The 20,633-nt window shown below is 39.1% G+C and overlaps 1 protein-coding gene across 1 annotated transcript in view; it reads right to left on the bottom strand.

Moving 5' to 3' along the window:
* The window catches only part of LOC121507379 (neurexophilin-2), a 95,173-nt gene extending 76,410 nt beyond the window's left edge, over positions 1–18,763 (bottom strand). Inside the window, exon 1 of the mRNA XM_041783679.1 lies at positions 18,710–18,763. Within this exon, the coding sequence (XP_041639613.1) occupies positions 18,710–18,763 (54 nt within the window). The remainder of the gene's footprint in view (positions 1–18,709) is intronic.
* Positions 18,764–20,633: the final 1,870 nt, after the last annotated feature.

Below are 20,633 nucleotides of genomic sequence, written 5' to 3'. Positions count from 1 at the left end.
GGCCTTCCTGCTGTGAGATAACAGCACTAACCACTACTCCACTTTAGAGCCCTTAATGTTTTTAACAAGACTAAATCCACAGCCAGAAACTTGCAATGGTAACTTTACAACTGAGGTTTTCCTCCTGTTTTAAAAAGATAATCTCATCCACACAAGCTATGTTCTCAAAAACATCTTTGTTCACCTGAAAACTCTAAAGCACACTGTTATGTTCTACAAACAGTAGGTCAACAGTCGTCTGTTCTTCACAGCGCAGGTGGAGCAGCTGGCTCAGAAAGTGTCGATGACCTTGACATGCAAAAGTTTTCTTGTCATCTTTCTGCAATCGCCGCTTCATTATCAGTGCCATCCCACAAACACAAACTGGGTCTCGTCCAAAACACAGAAGACAGCAGTGGGGTTTTTTTGTTGTCAAAGTGTTGAATGAAGCAGCAGCAACCTCTGTAGTCCATTCAGGTGTCTCTGGTCATAACTATACTGCAGTGCAACTGTTTGTGTAAGTGTGTCAAAAGTTAACACCAGCACAAGTTTGGCTACATCCCTGGAAATCAAAGTGAAAACAATCACGCCATGTAACATCAAACAGAGGAGAAATTGGTGCATATTTTTGAGTGTTGTGTTACAACCCAAAATCTCTGTTTTCTCCTGTCTACACCTAAACACTGTAGATGAAGTTTCTAAAATCATCACCTAGGAAGGAGTGTCTTAAAAGTGAGTTATCACCAGAAAACTGTTTGCACATGCATGAAGCGAAAAACACAGGAAGACCTCCATTTTCAGAAATACCCAATATCATGTGGGCTCGGCACCAGACCCCATGGGACTAAATTCAAAGGCGCAAAATAGTATAATGTCACTTTTAAGTCAACCTAATAAACAGCAAGGAGGTGGAGCGCCTATTAAACAGCTCGCTCACTCATGTCTCTTGCTATGCAAAGCTCTTTAAGATCAAAATAGTTGAGTTATATAAAAAATCAGCATGAGTACAGTGTGTGCCTCTAAGAACATTAACCATTCATACCAAGTTCTGAGATTTAAAAACCAGTTCTGCCTCTTAAGACAAGTTACTCCAGCATGATCCATCAAGAGGCATTTTTTTTAACAACTCTCTCCCTATGAGGTAAAATGTTCATTCTGAAATTCAGATTTGTGCTCCTCTGCTCTGTTCCGGACATGTTTCAGTGACAGATGTCAGCCCTGTTAGCTGCCAGCGTTAAGAGGCCATGACACGCCCAGCTGTAATGTTTATTTGCTTCAGCTTAAGTGTTCATTTTCTTCCCTCTCTGCCATCATGCCTCCAACATCTCCACAGTAATTGCTGTGTAATAGATAAGCTCTTTGTCTATCACACTTTAGTCCTGACAACATGAAAAATCAAATTCTCCTACACCCTGCATTCCCCTGCTTTACCTCGTCGTTCGATCCTGTGTTTATGCCTGAGCTTGGGGATACTTCATTTTATTCTCTGCATGCACGTCTGTGTCACATATCTTTGCTGCAAACGGATTACGAGTAATATTCGTAAATTGATTCCTTTTCAGGCGTTATCTTCTCCTCAGACATTCCCACTTTTTTTCTCTTGCTTCCACAACTCCTCTCAGGGAGCAATTTTACCATACAGCCCGGTGAGTCATACACAGCGCTGTTGTAATAATGGCTGCCCATCCATTGAGGTGAATGCGGATGCATTAAAATGCTGTGTGTGTTTTGCAGTGTGAGAAAAGCTCGGTTCAAGACAGATCAGGTGTGGTTATTTTGACCTGGACCTTCCATATGTGATTTTCCTGCTCTGCTCTCATCCTCTTGCTTCAGTCGGGGTAAAGAGGGAGATAGGGGCAGCAAATCTAGGAGGTCTGAAAGGAAAGGGAGATACAAAAACTACAACCTAGCCCACTAAAAATCTCCAACATATCATATCGCAGGCTGGCAGGTACACAGAGAGCTGTGTCAGAGGCTGCTGGATGTTTCAGACCATGAGAAGTGAGACCCTCTTGGGGTTGAAGCAGCAGCTGTGCACAGACCTTCTTCTCGAGATGAAACCTGGCAGTGAAACCCGGGTCTGATGGTCTGATGTGGAGCCCAGAGTTCTGCTTCTGCCTCTATCTGACCGCTTTTCCACTCACGCAAAAGAACTAAGTTTTTTAACACCAGGTCAGGGATACATGTTGTTCCTCTTAAACCGTAATGTCCTCAGACATTTTGAAGGATTTTCCCTTGCAAGGGTTGTTTTCTCTGGGCTCGATGGACTTTTTTTGACCTCAAAGTAATCTTTTATGAGCACATTTTTTCTGCTTCTGTTTGACTGAAATTGTTTTATTTTGTTCTATTGCTAATGATAATTCACATCTCCATTTTGCTGTGAAAAAAACAGGTGAATTTTTATTTTTGGTTTTATTCTGACCCTGTATTGTACTCCCCATACAGTCTTACAACTAATCCCAGCTGCTGCCAGCACTGGGGTTATTCATTCAGAGGAGGTAATAACTGCTCTGTAGTTGTAGCACCAAAACCCAACCTTAAGCCAAACCCTTTATACAGGGAGAGGTAAAATTATTCACTTTTATTGTTCTATGTTCCATACATTTAGCTCATTATGACTTTCATTTCTGATAATTGAATAGTAATATTTTTAAAAGCTGCACTATTTTGCTGCACATAGCATATCATTGTGAGAAAATTCAGAAATACTTTGCCACAACTTTTCATGGTAACAAGGTTACCATGGCAATGCTACTGACTAAAAATAGTTTAGAAAATTATAATCTGATAAACCTTTTAAAAAAATGTTTTTAAAACATCTCATTGAAATGAAAGGAAGTGCACTGAAAAAGGGCAAATTCACCCATCTTATGTGCCCTAAAAGGCATTACAGTAACATCTAATTTTTAAATGAACAGGATGTTCAAAATAAAAGCCTACAAAGAAATTTCCTTTTAATTCATTATGAGGAATATTTTTGACTAAAAGCCTCAATGCTCTATGTCAATTCTGTTGAATCTCTGAATTTAACTAAATAGCAGGGTCATTTTTATAAATATTAAATTACTTTACATTTCTCAAGCACACTTGATTTTAAAAATAGAAGCCAACATTTTTCTAATCAAAATACTTTAAATATTTCCAGTAGACTGGATTTCAAAATAAATCCTATTCATTTCAAATTTTGTTGTCCAAAATCTCTTTTAAACCTGCTGGAATTTTAACATAAAAGCAGCATTTCTTTATATGTTCATTTCCTTTAAATCTCTTAATAATAGAGAATTTTCAAAATAAAAGCCTCATCTATTTCAAAGAAATATCCTTACAATCTCTTTTAAGTAGACTTGATTTTCTAAACAGCTCAGTTATTGAATTTATATTATTTTGAATTTCAACAGCAGAAATGTTTTTCAAAATAAAAGCATGATCATTTTAAAGCAGTGTCCTCACAATATTTATTTACCGGACTGGATTTTCATAAAAAAAGGGCTGGATATTTTAATAGATTTGTTTTTAATATCAACAGCAGACAGAATTTTCTAAATAAAAGTGTCAATTGTTTAATGTCAGTTCCTGGATTTTTTTTTAGTACATTGTTTTTTTTCCTCTCAAAATAGCCTCAATTATTCAAACTGCAATTCCTTTGAACCTCAGCAATAGACAGGATTTTCAAAATAAAAGCCTCAATCATTTTAAAGGTGTAGTGTGTAAAATTGAATATCAACCATGTCTATTACTCAACTCTAGATTGAAATGATATTTCTCTAGAACCTGAAGCAACTAGTAGAATATAAAATAATGCCCACCTTTTATCTGGTTCCTTCTATGTTGCCATAGAAACATGCAAATGCAACAATCCAAGATGGCGGCCTAGAGTTAGTTTCTTAGAATGTTTTTTAAAGAGACCAGATTTTCTGAATAAAAGGCTCATTTATTTAAATCATTATTCTTTTAAACCTCAGCAGTAGAACAAATTTTCAAAATAAAAGCTACAATCATTTGAAAATTACTTTCCTTTGAATCTCTATTAAATGAACCAGACCTTCAGGTTTGGCTTTCAGTGACCTAAGATGATATTTTAGTCTTAAAGGAAGGCCTCGTTAAAAAAATGTAATGTAAAATTCATTTATACAACCTAGCTGCTCAGTGGTCACTTTCAATACCATTTAATAAGTCTGTATCATTCAACATCTTCAGTTTTCTATTGTTAATTTATTGTTTTATTAGTTTTCTTTACTGCACAGCAGATGTGCCTTATTGATCATTGTACAGTGGCCGTTGAGTTCACTGTGATTCTGATTTGCTAATAAAACACAAAAAGTGACTTGTGACTTTACTGCTGCTTGCTGAAACTTCTGTAGCAGAAAAATAACTTTATAGAGATAGACTTGATGGTAATGATCTCTTTTACAATGTACTTTTGCAGGATATACTGGGGCATAATTTCTCATTTCAGTCTCTTAACAAAATAAAAAGTCCTCCAAGGAGATTTAAGTAAACGTGGATAAGTTGATTATGGGTGAAACATCAAGTACAGTACCCCTTCCTATTTACACACAAATCACAGAAACCTCCTGTTGCAGCACATTTGTTTTCTATTCATCAGCTTGAGTGGGACTTTAACACCTTCAGAAACATGCAAATCTCATTCACATCACAATATGACAGCCTTTCTACGACACAGCACAGTTTCTGGCTTTACTGCAAGTTTATTTGGATGCGTCTGTGACTTGGCAACAAGACCCAGCAACATACCAGCATTCCCATACATTGTCCAAAAAAAAACAATAATCCTATAAGCTTTCTATATCTGGAAGGGTATTTAAAAGAACCACGCAGCAATGCAAATGCAATCTGTGCAACCACTTACAGGCTCCAGTTTGAAGTCTTATTTAAGTTTAGGCTCATTTTTTTCATTTTACTGCCACATTAAAGCACTTTGTCTTCATTGAACTCTGGTTTTGACTCAAAACAGCAAAGAAGATCTAAGAAAAACTTAAATTCAGCTAGTAAAGGTGGTTAATCTCTCCCCGAGAAGCCAATAGAAGCATCTTTAAATCTGAACACAACTATCCTGCAGTAAACTGTTACTTTATGAATCTGTTTACTATTTTATATTAACTGGAGCTTTCTGGAACGGCGCAGGAGCCCAGACGAGACAGGCGGGGACGTTTTATTCAAGTTGTTTGCTTCTGCTTCTCTGATTTCCATATTTTTCCTTCCAACATAAGAGCGTCTACCAATTGCCAGTGTTATTTGCAGTTATGTGAGAGCCCACCATCTGGCATTCACAGCATAGTCAATCCAAACCAAAGCAAGACTCTTCAGACAGCTGGAGGCTAGTTTGTTAAATTAAACAGAAAAATTAACTTGATTTTTCACTAAATCCTGCCTTTTTTCTCTCTGCAAGCACCTTGTCCTATTTAAAAAGGCATTTATTACAGAGTAAATATGCTAACAGCTAAGTCAAGGGAGGGATGGAGAGCAAATATTCTAATTAAAGAACTGAGGAGGAAGGTAAACTGGAGGAATTTAGAGAAAATATCTATTGCGTTCCTATTCAGCTGTGCACAACAGGAGGTGGAAACAGAGGGGTGAATGGAAGGAGCCATTTGACTCCACTGAGACAAACAGACTTCTTGTTTGTGTACCAGGCATCAGCTATACATCTGTGAAGATCTCACAGTTTGTCTCTTCCCCAGAGCAGCTCAAAAGGACACACTCCTTTCCTTTATCTTTCTTGTTCTACTCCGCTTTTAAAGATATTTGTTTGATGATATTGCACTCAGCTTTGTTGTGTCTTTATTGCTTGAGTGCATCCAAATACTGCTGCGTTTTTAAGTTGAGTTTGGCTTATTCCCCTCCTCCCTACAAAACACACCAAATCTTAGTCGCTGGCATGTATTCATTTTAAACAAAAACAACAGTGCTGCAGTCAAAAAGTCCAAAAGTACCTTCTGTTCTTTTTCTTAATCACTTTACTTTTACTTCAAGGGAAATCACATGGTTCAGGAGGTAAGAGAAGGAGAAATGAAGTTTTAAGACAAGAAGCTGCAGTGTTAAGGTAATCTAACTGCACTTACATTTGGGGACTGTTTTAAGTGAGTATGGGCAGGAAATTTAAGACTGAAATAAGAAATGTAACGGCCGCTTCAGGGCACCATCAGGCAGGAAGAGATTTACACAACCCAAGTTATGCTCTGGATGTCTTTGCATATTACCAGGGGCATTGGAAATAATCTGTTGAAAAAAAAAAAAAAAAAGTAAAGTATACACCTTTTGGGCAGAGTAAGGGGTGGTAGAGGTGAGTAAGCATGGCTATAGGGAAGGGGTCCCCAAACTTTTCAGCCTGTGAGCCCCAAAATAACAGCTTCAGAGACCGGGGACTTCCACCTTCCCTGGAGTTGGTTAAAGCGTACAGTGTTGCAGAAATGCACATTTGAGCAATTTTTTGTTCATTTTACTTATATCTAAGCAAAAATCTGACCTAATAATGTCATTTTTATTTTAAACTACCCTTTTTTACAATATCTATATCATATTATATTTATATATTGAATGTCCTTTGTTATTTTGGAAAGCATCCTCCCTCCCCTTCAGTGTCTCACAACCCCCACTTCGGGAACCACTGGCCTAGGGTACTGTCCATGCAGGTCGTAGGGTAGCCACAAGCCCCTGGTTGTACTGTGGATGTTCCAGTGGCCTCTCCGGCAATATAACCAGGGGCAAAAAAGATGTTGCTGGCGTCGGGCCAAAATCCTATATCTATCCCATATAAAACCATATTTCCAAAATCATCACTTGCCATGGAAAGAAAAAAAAAACGCACTATTATTCAAATAATATAACAATGAATAGTCAAAGTCAGTATCCTTTTGATCCTTTTGATTTGTTTAGTTTGTAAAACCCTCTGACAAATTTAAAGGGTGACCAAAAGCATTGGTTTGTGAAAAAAATCTAAAATCATCAAAAATGGAGATACAAGGTTTTGCCTAATGCCAGCATATGCAACTACTGTAATCATATATATTTGCAGTATTTTTTTTTATGATTGCATTTCACCGATCATTGGATCAGTTAAGTCACCAACCAAATCTTGCTGATGAAGGAAACAGTCTGTAATTCATCAGATTACAAAGCAATTCCATAAAACAGGGGGATCTCAGGGACTGTGTCCACAGCCAACTTTCTTTTTTCATTGGCAGTTTCCCTCTTTATTATTTATTGTTGAAAGGTTAGAAAAGTTGACCTCCACTGCTCTCGGTAGTAACTGTAACGCCATTCTTAAAATACCAGGCACTTTCCCTGGCTCTAGCCCAGATAACTAGCTAACTGAGAAAAGGACAGATGTATCCTGGCATTTGCAGCAGTTGTATACTTGGAATTTATACTCTTGAAAAGACAATTCAGTTTGGCATTTCCTCCACCATTGCTCTTCACAAAGCTGATACAATGATTGATTTTCTTTATTTTCAGATTAAGTTTGGGGATTTTTATGCCTTTATTTAGTGAGAAGGACAGTGGGATGAGAGAGTGGGGAATAACCTGGGAAAGGAGCAACAGTTCGGCCTAAAAACCCAGGCTGCTTGTATAATTGGGGCTGGACAAAACTGCTGGGCCATCCGCAGTTTGCACTTTCTTGATTTTGATTGATTAGCAGAAGCAATACTAAAAAGTGTAGGTCTGTTCCAAAAGTTGAACTGTTTTCAACTGAGAGCACTGTCACCAAAACAGCTGATGCTGAGGGCATTTTAGCACCCAGGACACTGATGGACTGATGCACTGGTCTTGTAACCAAAACGAGAGCTATCAGTGTAACAAATGGCTCTTCAGGTTGGGGGTCAACGCACTGGGCAGAGCATGTCCACCTCAAGACCTTTAAGTCTCCAAGACACAACAATCTGCTCAACAAATCCATTTGATGTCAATATATAGCTAATCATTCAATCAAAGTTTCTTACAAGTTTGAAGGCTTTTTAAAACTGTCAAATGCATAAAGAGAGACCATTTCTCTGCAAATTTGATCGTGTTGTATGAAGCTGATTTACTTCTTTATCAGATTTACTTAAAGTTACTTTGCTAGACAGTCTTCATGATCTATGTTCTTAGCAGATGACGTCAAACAGCAGCAGAGAACTCCCCTCAGGGGGAGTAGTGATTCCTGCTTTGGGAAAAACTACCAAAAAGGCCATGTTGTGAGCTGTTATGACTATGCCAAGATATAACAATCTTAATTTTTAAGCATTCAGGCAAAACTTACAGAGAAATAGCAGCAGGCAGAAACTAATAAAGCCTTTGTCTAAAGCCTGGATGAGCCGTGTCACAACACTGGTGTGGTCTATTTCCACAAAGCAGTCCAGTCTGGATTAGTACAGTCTTGTCATGGTTTAGCTCATTAAACTCTGTTCTTGCCCTTATTTCGTCAGCTGATATCCGTCTCACCAACCTCCAGCCTCTCTCGTTGTGACGTGAAATCAGTCTCTTTTAAGAGATCCAGATGATTTTGCTCCGCTCAGCAGGGCTGGTTGTTTGGCTCCTAAATGACTCTTCATTTTGTCACAGTTTAGCTTTTTAAATGTGGATTAAATAACAACAAAGAAAGAAGGAAAAGAATCTGGCACTCAAACAGGAGCTAGCTAACATTAAAGAGCCGTTTCATAGCACAGGCTCGTTTTGAACGGATCATGATTACTCGGTCGTTCACCAACAAGGTTTATTCAGTTGAAAGTAAATCACTGTTTCAGTTAAATTGGTCCAGAACTCTAAAGCACTAACTTTCCTCTATTCCCATTCCTTAATAAAGACTTTCCCCCACTTCCTGACCCCCAGTGGACATTCATGATCATGTGATTGCACACTATCTATTGCAGTGGTTCTACACTCATGAACCACCACCATCTCCTAATGAGAAATCACAAGGCAACTCTGGCCAGGACAAAAGGTCATGACAGGACAAAACACATAATTACACAAGCTCTGAGTAGACATGCATGCTTATTTATGACTTACTGCCTGTATTAGCATCAAATTTATTTTACTTTTTTTAGATTTTGAAAAGTTACTTGTTTTGGCAGATGGAGTGAAACAAAATGTATGAGTGAATCTGCTGAGGGCTTCCATATATCACAGAGTTTTGCAGCAGGCACAGATTCACAGCTCTGGAACCCACTTTTTGGGTCGTGATCCACTAATCTATTACATCACAGAATAACTTCATTTCTTTAGCTGTTTTGAGATTTTCAACTTCACCTATGTTGATGATTTGACAGTTTTTCAAATCATTAATTATCTTCATCTTTTTTTCATTTTATGAGTTAATTCATTCTAAGAATATTTTGTTCTGAGTTTTTTATGTGTTTGAAAGTGACTATTTATAATCAGAAGGGAGGAGATGTAGTGGGAATCTACAAAGAGTGCATCAAATTAGTAAAAGCTGAATGTGCTTGCGTGAGCATCCTCACATTTATCTCCTGCATTCTATCCAGGTGACTCCCTGGTACAAAGTCGTAATTCTAGTAAGTTCATGATTTGAATGCGTCCTTGAAGGTAGCCTGTCTTTCCACACCGACGTCTTTTCAAAGGGATGAAAGTAAGCGCTCAACAACATTGCCTTGATCAAAAACTCTGACGTTTGCTCCTGGAATTAATCTGTGTTGGCCCTTTATCACAAAAGTCTTTCAATAAATAAGAAAAGACGAGTGTTTATTTTTTAGATTTCCACCGGAGGCATTCAGACCGAATTTTAACTCAGGAACTTTGTTACCTTACTGCTGTTTGCATGGATTTTTTAACAGACAGAGATGCTTAATCATCTCAGCTTTACTTGAAAAGCTCCCATGAGTGTATTCGACTCAGTGTAATTTAATTAGCTCAGCTCCTCTAACTGGCACTGATTTCAAATGTGAAGGGCCACTTTAGCATGTTTGGTTACATCAATAATGTTTGTAAGAATAGATCTTCTAATTACAGTCTATTTTCTATTAATTTTCTCAAAATACAGGCACCACACCAGAGTCACAAATGAAGATGATTCAATCAGCCTGTGACATAGCAGTGACTGTGGAGCAGTATTTCAACCCCACCCTCATCCACTGTCTCTGGCTCTCAGCCAAGTCCTGCATCACCTACAAAATCCTCCTCTTCACCCACAAATCTCCACACTGCCTTGACACCCAGACCTCCTGCATCCATACTCTACATCCTGGAACTTACAATCTATGGACACTGGTCTGCTCTCCATTCCCCACACCAACCTGCAGACAGATGACTGGAAGCATTTCTTTTCTCCCTTCTGGTCTTCAAACGGTTAATGATCACTTCTCACTTTGCTAGGATATCTGAAATGCTACATCCTTGGGCATGTTAAAAACACTCTTTAAAACCCACCTCTTGCACTCGGCTTATGGATCTGGCTAATTGGTGCTTTTGTTTGTGTGCTCTGATATGAAAAGTCCTTGGGTCCCTTGAAAGGCTATGTGTAAAGTCAAGTTAACATTATTATAATTTTAGAAGGGGATGGGGATGACTGCCTGCTCAGTGTGGTCAAAGAATAAATATAAAACAGTGCTAGATGCTCTGGGTAAATGGGGAGAAAGCCCTGAAGAAGACCTACACTCTGTGGACAAAAGTATTTGGCCACACCTGTCAATTATTGAATCCAGGTGTTTTAAGCAGACCTGTTGCCATGGGTGTATAAAATCAAGCACCAAGCCAGGCAGTCTCCATTTGCAAACATTTTTGATACAAAATTCTTGTGACTCCAGGCATGGTACTTTGATGGATGCCACCTTTCAATAATATTTGACAAATTTCATCCCTACTGGATATTCCACAGTTAACTGTAAGTGATACTATTAGAAAGTGGAAGTGTTTAGGAACAACAGCAACTCAACCACAAAGTGGAAGACCAAGTAAAATCACAGACAGGGTTGATGACTACTAAGGGACATGGTGCACCAAAGTTGCCAAAGCTCTGCTGAGTCCATAGCCTAAGAATTCCAAACTTCCACTGACATTAATGTAAGACAAAAACTGTGTGGCAGGAGCTTCATGAATGGGTTTTCATGGCCGAGCAGCAGCATGCTAGCCTCACATCACCAAGTGCAGCGCCAAGCGTGGGATGAGTGGTGTAAAGCACACCAATAATGCAGTGGAAATGTGTGACTGCATTGTGCACATGTGAAGTTTGGTGGAGGAGGGATAATGGTATTAGGCTGTTTTTCAGGGCCCTCTATCTGCAGTGAAGGGCAATCTTAATGATTCAGCAAACCAAGACATTTTGGACAATGCTATACTTCTAACTTTGTGGCAACAGTTTGGTGAAGGTCCTTTTTTATTCCAACATGACTTGTGCCTGGGGCACAAAGGACTTTAAAGACATGGTTTGATGAGGTGGGTGTGGAAGAACTTTACTGGCTGGAGCCCTGACCTCAGCCCCATCTAGCACCTTTGGGATAGTGTAGAATAGAGATTCCTAGCCAGGCCTTCTTGTCCAACATCAATGCCTGACCTCATAAATGCTCTACATAATGGTTAGCCTCAAATTCAAAGAGAAACTCCAAAATCTTGTGGAAAGTCTTCCAAGAAGAGTGGAAGCTGGAGAGACCAACTCCTTATCAAAGTACATGTATTTGAATACAATGTCATTACAGTCCCTGTTCATGTAATGGCCAGGTGGTTGAATACCTTTGTCCATATGGTGTTTAAGACAAATGGAACAATTTTCAAATTGTGTCACACACACACACACACACACACACACACATAGCATATCTTTGACAGGTGACTTGACCTGTTCTGGGACTAAGTCCTGATTTGGGTTGTGACTTTAAGAAGTTTAAAGGACCAAAACCAAAAACAAGCCCCTAATCCAGTTTTATCCGTGACAGTAAAAACAACATCCCTCTCCATCCAGCTGCTTCCCGTCTGCCTGGAGAAGTGTGATGTGCCTCAGCATGTAAACCTCAGACCCATCTGCTCTGCTCCACACTGCTGAGAAAGACGCTGCTTCAACAAACTCTGAACTTTGGAAAATATGTCTGACATGTTTACTGTTAAAGGGGTCAGCAATGAAAAACAATCTCCTTTTTCATCCTCAACTGAGTTTATATAAAGATTTCTTTAAAGCATTACTGCTTACACTTTGAGACTAATATACCTTCTGCATTAACAGCAAGTTGATCCTGTCTTTCTGATTCACTCTCGTCTTCACCGTCTTCCATTATAAGCATCGGGCCATGAGCTTGAAGGCTCTACACCGAGGAGAGGTTATTTAGATGAAAAGAAAGCAGAATACATTTTTATCTCAAACGTTGATTTCTCTGAACTGAAAGTGACAAAAAAAAAATCAAAACTCAGACACTTTACTCGGCCTCAGAACTGCTGAGTTGTGTTGAAAGATTCCCATTCAACAAGAGCAATACAAAATAGATCTATCAAAATAGATCAAATATGTGCTTTCTTTCATAAGTAGCCTACATTTTATCAACTGCCAAGCTTGCACAGCAAACCTGCTGCTGGAGATTTTCTTTTCCGCGCTCTCTCTACCTTTTGCCACATCGATGCAGCGAGGGCTGTACCAGCCCAGATTTGTAAGCTGCACCGTTAGCATTAGCAGCATTAGCTCGCAGCGTCTACCATGCATAGTACAGGTGTGTCCAACATACTTACATACTGCCTGTGTTGTTTATGGACCAGCAAATCTCATAGCCATCCTGTTTTCACTTAAGTCAAGCATTAGTACACACTTTGGATTCTATAATCCCCCTGGTCAGAGGAAGAATGACCCTACATGTAAGTCTTTAAGATGAGAATGAGGCACTTCAGGAACAAGTCAAATGCCTGAGTTTACATACGCCACAACCTTGAGTTAAAATAAGTGAGCATCGCTTCAGGGATGTGCAAGCTCATAATAAACATACATTAAAAACAAATAATCAATTGTCTGTTTTTCTATGAGACCTGCGCTCCGAAAGGGTCATCAATGGAGGCTTTAGATTTATTATCATGTCATTTTTCACTGGCAAGTTTCTGATAAATATGTATCTGACTAATGCCCACACATTATATTCAAATGATGTTATTTTGCAGTTTATGCATACATAAATGCTATTTTTGTCTCTGGTTTTCCTCTGTGAATTTACATTATTGTAATACTGCATTATCTTGAGCACATTTTATTGGGCTTTTTCAAGCCAAATGACCATATGGAGCTTCTTATTGCACAGCAGCCTGGAGTAGATCCTCACGTAAGCACCTCTTTAACAAATTTGTTCTTTGCAGATGATGTCACACAGTGGTGGAGAGCTCCTGTGGGGGGCACATAGTGATTTCTGCATAAAGACACATTACCAAAAAGGCCATGTTTTGAGCAGTTTATGCCAAGTGTTCAGAGTGCAAAAATAAAAACATTCTTTATCCTTAAGCTACTTTTGTGTAAGAAAAAACAAAAAAAAAAACAAAAAACGATGTTTGTGTATGTTCCATTTCCACAAAGTGATCTGGTTTGGTTCAGTACAGTTTTGTCATGGTTTGTGAAATTAAACTCTGATATTGCCCTTGTTTCATCAGTTAATGTCAGTCTCACCGCTTGTTGTGACGGGGAATCCGTCCCTTTCAGAGATCCAGATCATTTGGTTCAGTTCAGCAGAGCTGGTTGTTTGGCTTTTCAAATATGGATTAAATACTGACAAAGGATGAAGGAAAGGAAACTGTCACTTAAACCGGAGATAGCTATAATGACTCACATTAAAGAGCTGTTTTGTAGCACCATTGTACTTTATATTCTAAAGTCTACTGGACTACTTTAAGAACACGTCATCTTGGATGTTAGTATGTCTTCATTTATGAACTCATTCTGGGCAAAGTAACTATAAAACATTAGACACCAGGACGTTCTGCAGGACTGGGTAACTTGTGACATTCATTGCCTCCACACCAGGTAAATCAGTTACACTGTGGTAAAAAATGTTTTTAAAAAAAATCACTGTTTTGTAACGTGTAGTGATCGTATTCAATGTATGTAGAAATTTTCTGATGATAATTGCAGCCTAAAAGGCCATTTAAAGCTGTAAAGTACTAACTTTTCTCCGTTCCCATTTATTCCTATGATTGTTCCCCACCTCCTGACCCCCAACGGACATTCAGGATCACATGATTGGAAAACAATCTATAGGGAATCTATCTTAAAAAGTTCCAATCCACAACATTTGTGCTAAACCAAACACTAATCAGACCAATCAGCGTCATTAAGGAAAACAAGGCAGTAGCTATGGGCGGGGTTCAGTTGTACTGAAAGATGATAGCTCCCAGTGCATGATTAGCTCAGATATAGCTCTAGTATAGCGTCAGTTTTACCAGAACTTGACCATGTTTCTGTCTGGAATGAAGAATAAAAACAACACTAGCAGCCTTTCACAATGAGAAGATGTTTTCGCGCTTCTGCCAACGTGCTTCAGCATCAGTTTGTGATGGGTGGGGTTTTCGTATCCAATGCCTGATGTGGAAGTGGCTATTAGCTCAGATGTAGCTGTAGGAAAGCGACAGTTTGATTAGAACTGGATCACATTTCTTTTTAAAACAAGAGCAAAGAGCCACACTGAAAAGCTTGTCTCGACAGAGAAGATGTTTTTGCACATCTCCACACCGGCCTTGGCTCCGCCATTAAAAATGTACGGCAGCAGTAGCCTGTCAGCTCAGGAGAAGCAAATGCATCCGACCTAATTTTGTCTTGCCGCTCTGATTGGCCCATCATCCATGTGACAGACAGAATGTTCCTCCAATCACCTTCTGAGAATTGTTTGAAAAGTCCTGCCCTTCCCAAATGCTTTCTATGAGAGCTTTCCCAGATGAATGTGAAATATATCCATGTGTATGAAGCAGTCTATCTGGTATGTCAGGTTAGATATCTGGGGTATTTGTAGTGCATGTAAGCTCAAATTTTATGCTACTTTCTGTCAGTACATAGCTATATTATAAACTAAAATACTTTCTTTTACAACATTTGTGTTTCAGATTTACTGACAAAATGTGATTTAGTTTACAAAATGTGATTGGGTTTTATCACTCCAAAATGTGCATAAATCAACACAACAGTACATTTCTTTTAACACACAAATGCAGCAGTAATAATAATCAAATACAACATTAAACAATAGAACAGTAGTGAATAGGATCATCCTCCTTCATTATGTATTTCTTTCTCTCTTTTAAAATGAGCCGTTATATTTCTAAAGCAGGATTTCAACGTGTCTTGGAGTATCCTTACTGACTAAGCATCAATGCTTTTACTTCAGAAAATGATCAAAACACTTCATCCATTGGTAAGATTTGCTGAAACATTACTTGTGGCATTAATTCTATTAAAAAAGGAGCATTCACTGCGCTTATAGGTAGCCTACCATGGATCCAGACACACCTTTGTCCTTTATATTTGAAACTGTGATGCAGAAAGGGAGTCAAACACTCACATAGGCCTGTTCAGCAGCTGCACACTCCTGAATTTGTTCAATATTCTCTTTTTTTAAATGGATAGCATTTTCTTTTTATAGAAATGAAGGTGAAACCAGGCTGTCAGTTGATCTGAGTGTGCACGTTTGTTTTAAGTTTCAGCACAGCCATTACACTGCTTAATTCAGAAATATCCAAAAAGCTTTGAATCATTAATTATATGGCTTTGTCGTTAATCTTAAAAAAATATGCTCTTAATTCAGGCAATACAAATGTAAGCACACAGCCTTACGAGCTCCATATCCTGAACAATTATGACAAATGCCTGTACAAAGCACAACCTACGCGTCTCTAATGACGTTTTATTTTACATTAGTCTAAAATATATGACATCTTCACACATTTAAATGAAATTTCCCCTCTCCTCACGGCTAATACAAAGCCCGAGGAGGATCTATTCACTGCACCGAGGCGGTGATAACTCATTTTAAAAGTAATGGCTTGTCAAAAATGGGGCAGAGGGCTGTTGAAAGGGGAGAAAACAAATTAAATAAAAATGGATCGTTGCTTAACCTTAAGCAAGCCATGTTCGAATCCATTAAAACCCTGCATGAATCAGTGTTGGGTTTTTTTTTTCTTTTTAGGTTAAAGAATGCTTTGATCTCTGGGAACAATTTCAGAGGCAATAGATATCGGCCCTAATGTGATTGCTTCTGTCATCATGATTCAACAGATTACATATCTAATCGGTTTGTGAACAGAGAATATAATTTGCACAGATTACAAACCCAGCGGTGTCTCCTGCTGTTGCTGCTGCTCGCTGAAACTGGGCCGTTTGACAGTTTAGATGATCCAAAGACGGACAGATGGGTGGACGAGAAGACAGAGAGTGGGAGGGAAAACCACCAACCACCTGGTTTAATCCAGGGGGAAAAAAAAAACAAAACATCTGATCCTGCTCTGGTGATGGCTCTGATTTTTTTTTTTTTTTTTTTTTTTTTTTGGCGTGAAGATGTGCACATGTGGGCACGGAGACAAACGTGGAGCACAGAATCACACATCCATATTTTGAGCGAGACTGAAATGCAAAGCTATGCAGAAAATCTGAGACATGATTGCAAAAGAAGTAGGACTATATATAATGAAATTAAAGTGACTCAGGCGCTGTAATATCCCTGGGGTATATAGCTAGTTGTTTTATGGGGGGAGATAAGAGGATTTTGTCAGGTTGAGATGCCGGCTAATGCTATTGTTCCTACTGGGAGCATAAAACAGCAAAGGAGCTTTTCACACATCTTTTCTTTCTTTGTAGTGCTGTTACTGTAGATATCATTTCAAAGCACAAGGTGGGAAAAAAATCAAAATATTGCAGCATTGGACATCATATGCAGGGAACACAGCTTATTTATTTATGTGAGAACCCACCCACTAAATGTTCTTACACAAGTTTGTACATTTAAATTAATCTTTAAAATATGTTTTCAGCCAGAAAGCAGAATCTGAAGATATTTTTGCAGGAATTCTCCCATTTTTCCTCCTCTTTTGACTTACTGTAAACCACCACTAAGGCCCAGATCAGCTACAAAAACTTTTCTTCCTTTACCTCAGAATGACTTCTACTGCAATGCCTCCTCTCCTCTCTGTTTGGTGACTTTCCCTCCCGTCTTCTTCACTCATTAAACCCCTCCAGCTAATAACGCTCCCAAAAACTTGTCATTTCAAGTCAGCCAAATCCCTGAGTCATCTGCACCACACAGGTGTTAAAAACAAACACATATATCAACATTTGCACGCCTTGGAAATACGGGGGGGGGGGGAAGAAAGCTGCATCACAGTGTCAAATGGCATGTAACCGGAAGGCTCACGTGAAATAATCCAAGTCTATCCTAATAATTGAACCCGGTTTGCACCTGCACAGGAAGTGGAGCAGCTCCCACTGTGCAGCAGAAAGGATTTACATTCAATCTTTAAAAGAAGTGCAGGTGTTATTACCTGTCACAATCCAGCCTTACACCAATCTGCCAGCAGCCAACAGGGTGTTTTTAAACAATCACACGCTAAAATAACCCCAAGTGGGAACAGTTTTCTCATATTTATGAGAGACTGTGGGGGCCACAGAGCAGATCTGTTACCGTAGGAGTGAAGATTACCCCTCCTTATATCCATAACACCTAGAACAAGTGATAATCCTCCGCTAATAAGATTTGTCTTACACCTGAGAACAGTAAAAACAGCAGATTTTAAAAGTCTTTCCACAGTGTCAGGTGATTTTTACAGCTGTAATTGAAGACACAGTAAGTGGTTTTTAATGAAAACCAGTTGGGGGTAGAGTGATCCATAATGGAAGAAGAGGAGAGGAAGAAGGAGAAGGAGGAAAAATGAAGGAGTCAGAGGTGAGAAGGAGGATCATGAGGAAAAGTCATGTTTTAATTCTCTTTCATTTCTTACACACTGAGCAGCTCCACACCGTGTGCATCAGCCAGCCTGCTATTGTAACCCTGCTGTATTGTGTGGCATTGTGCGTGGATGTGTGTATATAATAACTACATTATTACAGCCAGAGAAAAGCAATCAGGGAAACACTCTAATATAAAGCGCAAAAGATGATCGTGCGCGCACTTTTACGCACGCACGCCTTTTACCCACACATTATCAGCAGCTGCAGCAGGAGCAGAAAAGCCGAACTAAGCGCACAAACTCTTTGCCATGGCGATGCTGAGATAATAAAACAAGCCAAAGGCGTGTTTAACTTCTGAAGGAAAATGAGAGGAAGTTGCTGGGAGCGCGAAAAAGATAGATGTAGATAAAGGAGGGGCTGCTTAAGTGGGAGTAAAGGGGAAACGCTCAGTGAGCAGAAATCTGCGCGTTTGGAGATCGGGCAAAGTCACATAGTCGTTCCCTAAGATGAAGAAGACATCATTAAAGTAAAAAAATAAGGAAAATCTACGGTGTTTCTGTGATATAAACAGCTGATGTGAATATTTGACAACTTTAAATCAAGTTCAAGTGAGCGGCGATTTCTGGAATCGCGCAAATGTAGCTGAAATAAAAGACGTGCAGTTTCTTTATATTATTCTTTATATAATTCTTGTCATTTAAGCTGATTTCAAATACAAACTGCAGGCGCACATTTCAGCTAAAGGACTTCGAGGAAACTGACCATCTAAAAGATGACAGCAGGTGTTTCCCTAAACGCAACAGCCCAGATCTCTGCAGATGGATAGAAATGGATCAAATGGGATTTTTAAGGTCTCCTCTCTCCTTAGATTGGAAATCAACTCACCTTCCGTAGGATCCACTGGCAGATGAGAACTACGGTCCATCCGAGAACCTGCATGTCACCTTCCTTTACGCAGACCACCCCGACAAATATAAAAACTACACGTCTCCCGGGCTGGACATAAAAAGACGCACCGCGGAATCCAAGCAATCCCAACAGACAGGCGACAGCTCAAAAAGTATTACGGAAGCAGAAAAACACGCGTAAAGTTGCGTGTTTTCTCAGTCACAGTCACAGAGGGTTGTGTGGGTAAACTTTGAGCGGTGCGTTCAGTCCCTGCGGTCCGCCTCATGTGGCACATCCATGCGGTCTGCCTCCGCTCATGCTGCTGCGCGTCTGCTGGAAGTTTGCGCGGAGACAAAGTCAGTGTGGAGGGTGGACGCGGAGAGAAGATCATCAGCGCTTCTTGTGTTTTAGGACACTGACTGGTTGATTTAGAGAGATGAGATCCCCCCTTTCTCTCCCTCTCTCTCTCTCTCTCTATCGCACCCTCCCCCAGTCTCTTTCTCTCTGTGTCCACGCGCGCGTCATGGCGCGCAGCATGCAGCGCTCGTTTATGGGCAACCGCACTGACCACAGCTGCATGCTCATATTGTGTTTGGATAATGAGGTGATGGAGTCATCTAGGTGCTTCATCAGTGACATGTCAGGGGTTTTATGTGTTTGGTTATATTTCAGACTCCTTAAAGTTAGTGTAGCTGAAGAGATGAGCCAAACAGAACAAGTGAGTGGTTAAAAAAATCTGACTTTAGGTGTTAGGCTTTTGAGTTTAACAGTTTTTTAATGATATTTACATAAAACTGAAATTATGAGTAGTTTAAAGTAGTGGTTCCTTAACTGGTCTAGCCTGAAGACTCCATCACAGTGTCTGTAATGAAAATTTGCCAAGTAAATTTATTGGAAAAACGTTGCAGATCTGATCTTGGACGAAATAAAATGCATAACTGAAAAAGAGAAAGGGCAAAACACACACTTTACAACACATTTCCTCATAAAAACATGATCCTTTTTGCATATTTTCCAGAGATCTTTTGGAATACCTCATCATACAGCTTTGTTACCCCAAACAAAGGAGATACATGAGTTGAAATACTGAGAAAAAAACATTTAGATTGACCTAATATCTCTGTAAAAACAGAACAATAAAATGTATGCATGTATGTCCACTAATAGCATCGGCACTTAATAGACTTTTTTAACCTTTTTTTCCTGGGCACAAATGTGTGACCCACTAAAAACAGCTCCCTGACCCACTTTTGGGTCCTGACTCACCACTTTGGAACCACTGATTTAAAAAAAAAAAAGTTGAAGCAGTGGATCTCAACTGGTGGGTCGAGACCCAAAAGTGGGACACGAATTCTTTTTCAGTGGGTCGTAAATGTGTTCCTAGAGGCAAAAATTGTGCAAATAATAAGGATGTACAATATTATCAGTATGATATCAGTATGGGCAGGTATGAGCTTAAAAAGTGAACTATCCATACAGATGTCAACCATGATTTTGGTTATAAAAGTCTGCCTTAATCAGCTGGACCAACAGACTTATGACAGCTGAGGGTTTTTATTTATTCATCATCATTCATCCCACTTTAAAGTGTGTTTGAAGGACTGAAATTTGTTCATTTGTTCATCCTGAAACTTTAAATTGCGTGTTTTAGGGACTCAAGTTTGATAACATTTGAATATTTGTGTCTGTATCGGCAAAAACTTTTTTTTTTTTTTTTTTTTTTTTTGTAAATATCAGCATATTGGATTCCAGCAAAAATCCAATATCCTGCATCCCGAGCAAGAAGTTCATGAAGTTTTCCAAAAATGTGTGTTTTGTCCTGTTTCTTTGATTTATGTTTAGGGCCACACTGTACTATCTTTCATTAAATAAATCCAATTGGTTTAAAAAGATTAGAAATTCAAGGAATAATGATGGGTTG

Source organism: Cheilinus undulatus, linkage group 3, assembly GCF_018320785.1.
Source record: "Cheilinus undulatus linkage group 3, ASM1832078v1, whole genome shotgun sequence".
Taxonomy (NCBI): Eukaryota; Metazoa; Chordata; class Actinopteri; order Labriformes; family Labridae; genus Cheilinus; species Cheilinus undulatus.
Note: the sequence above shows the minus strand (reverse complement) of the source record. Positions and strands in the feature narration are given on the sequence as shown.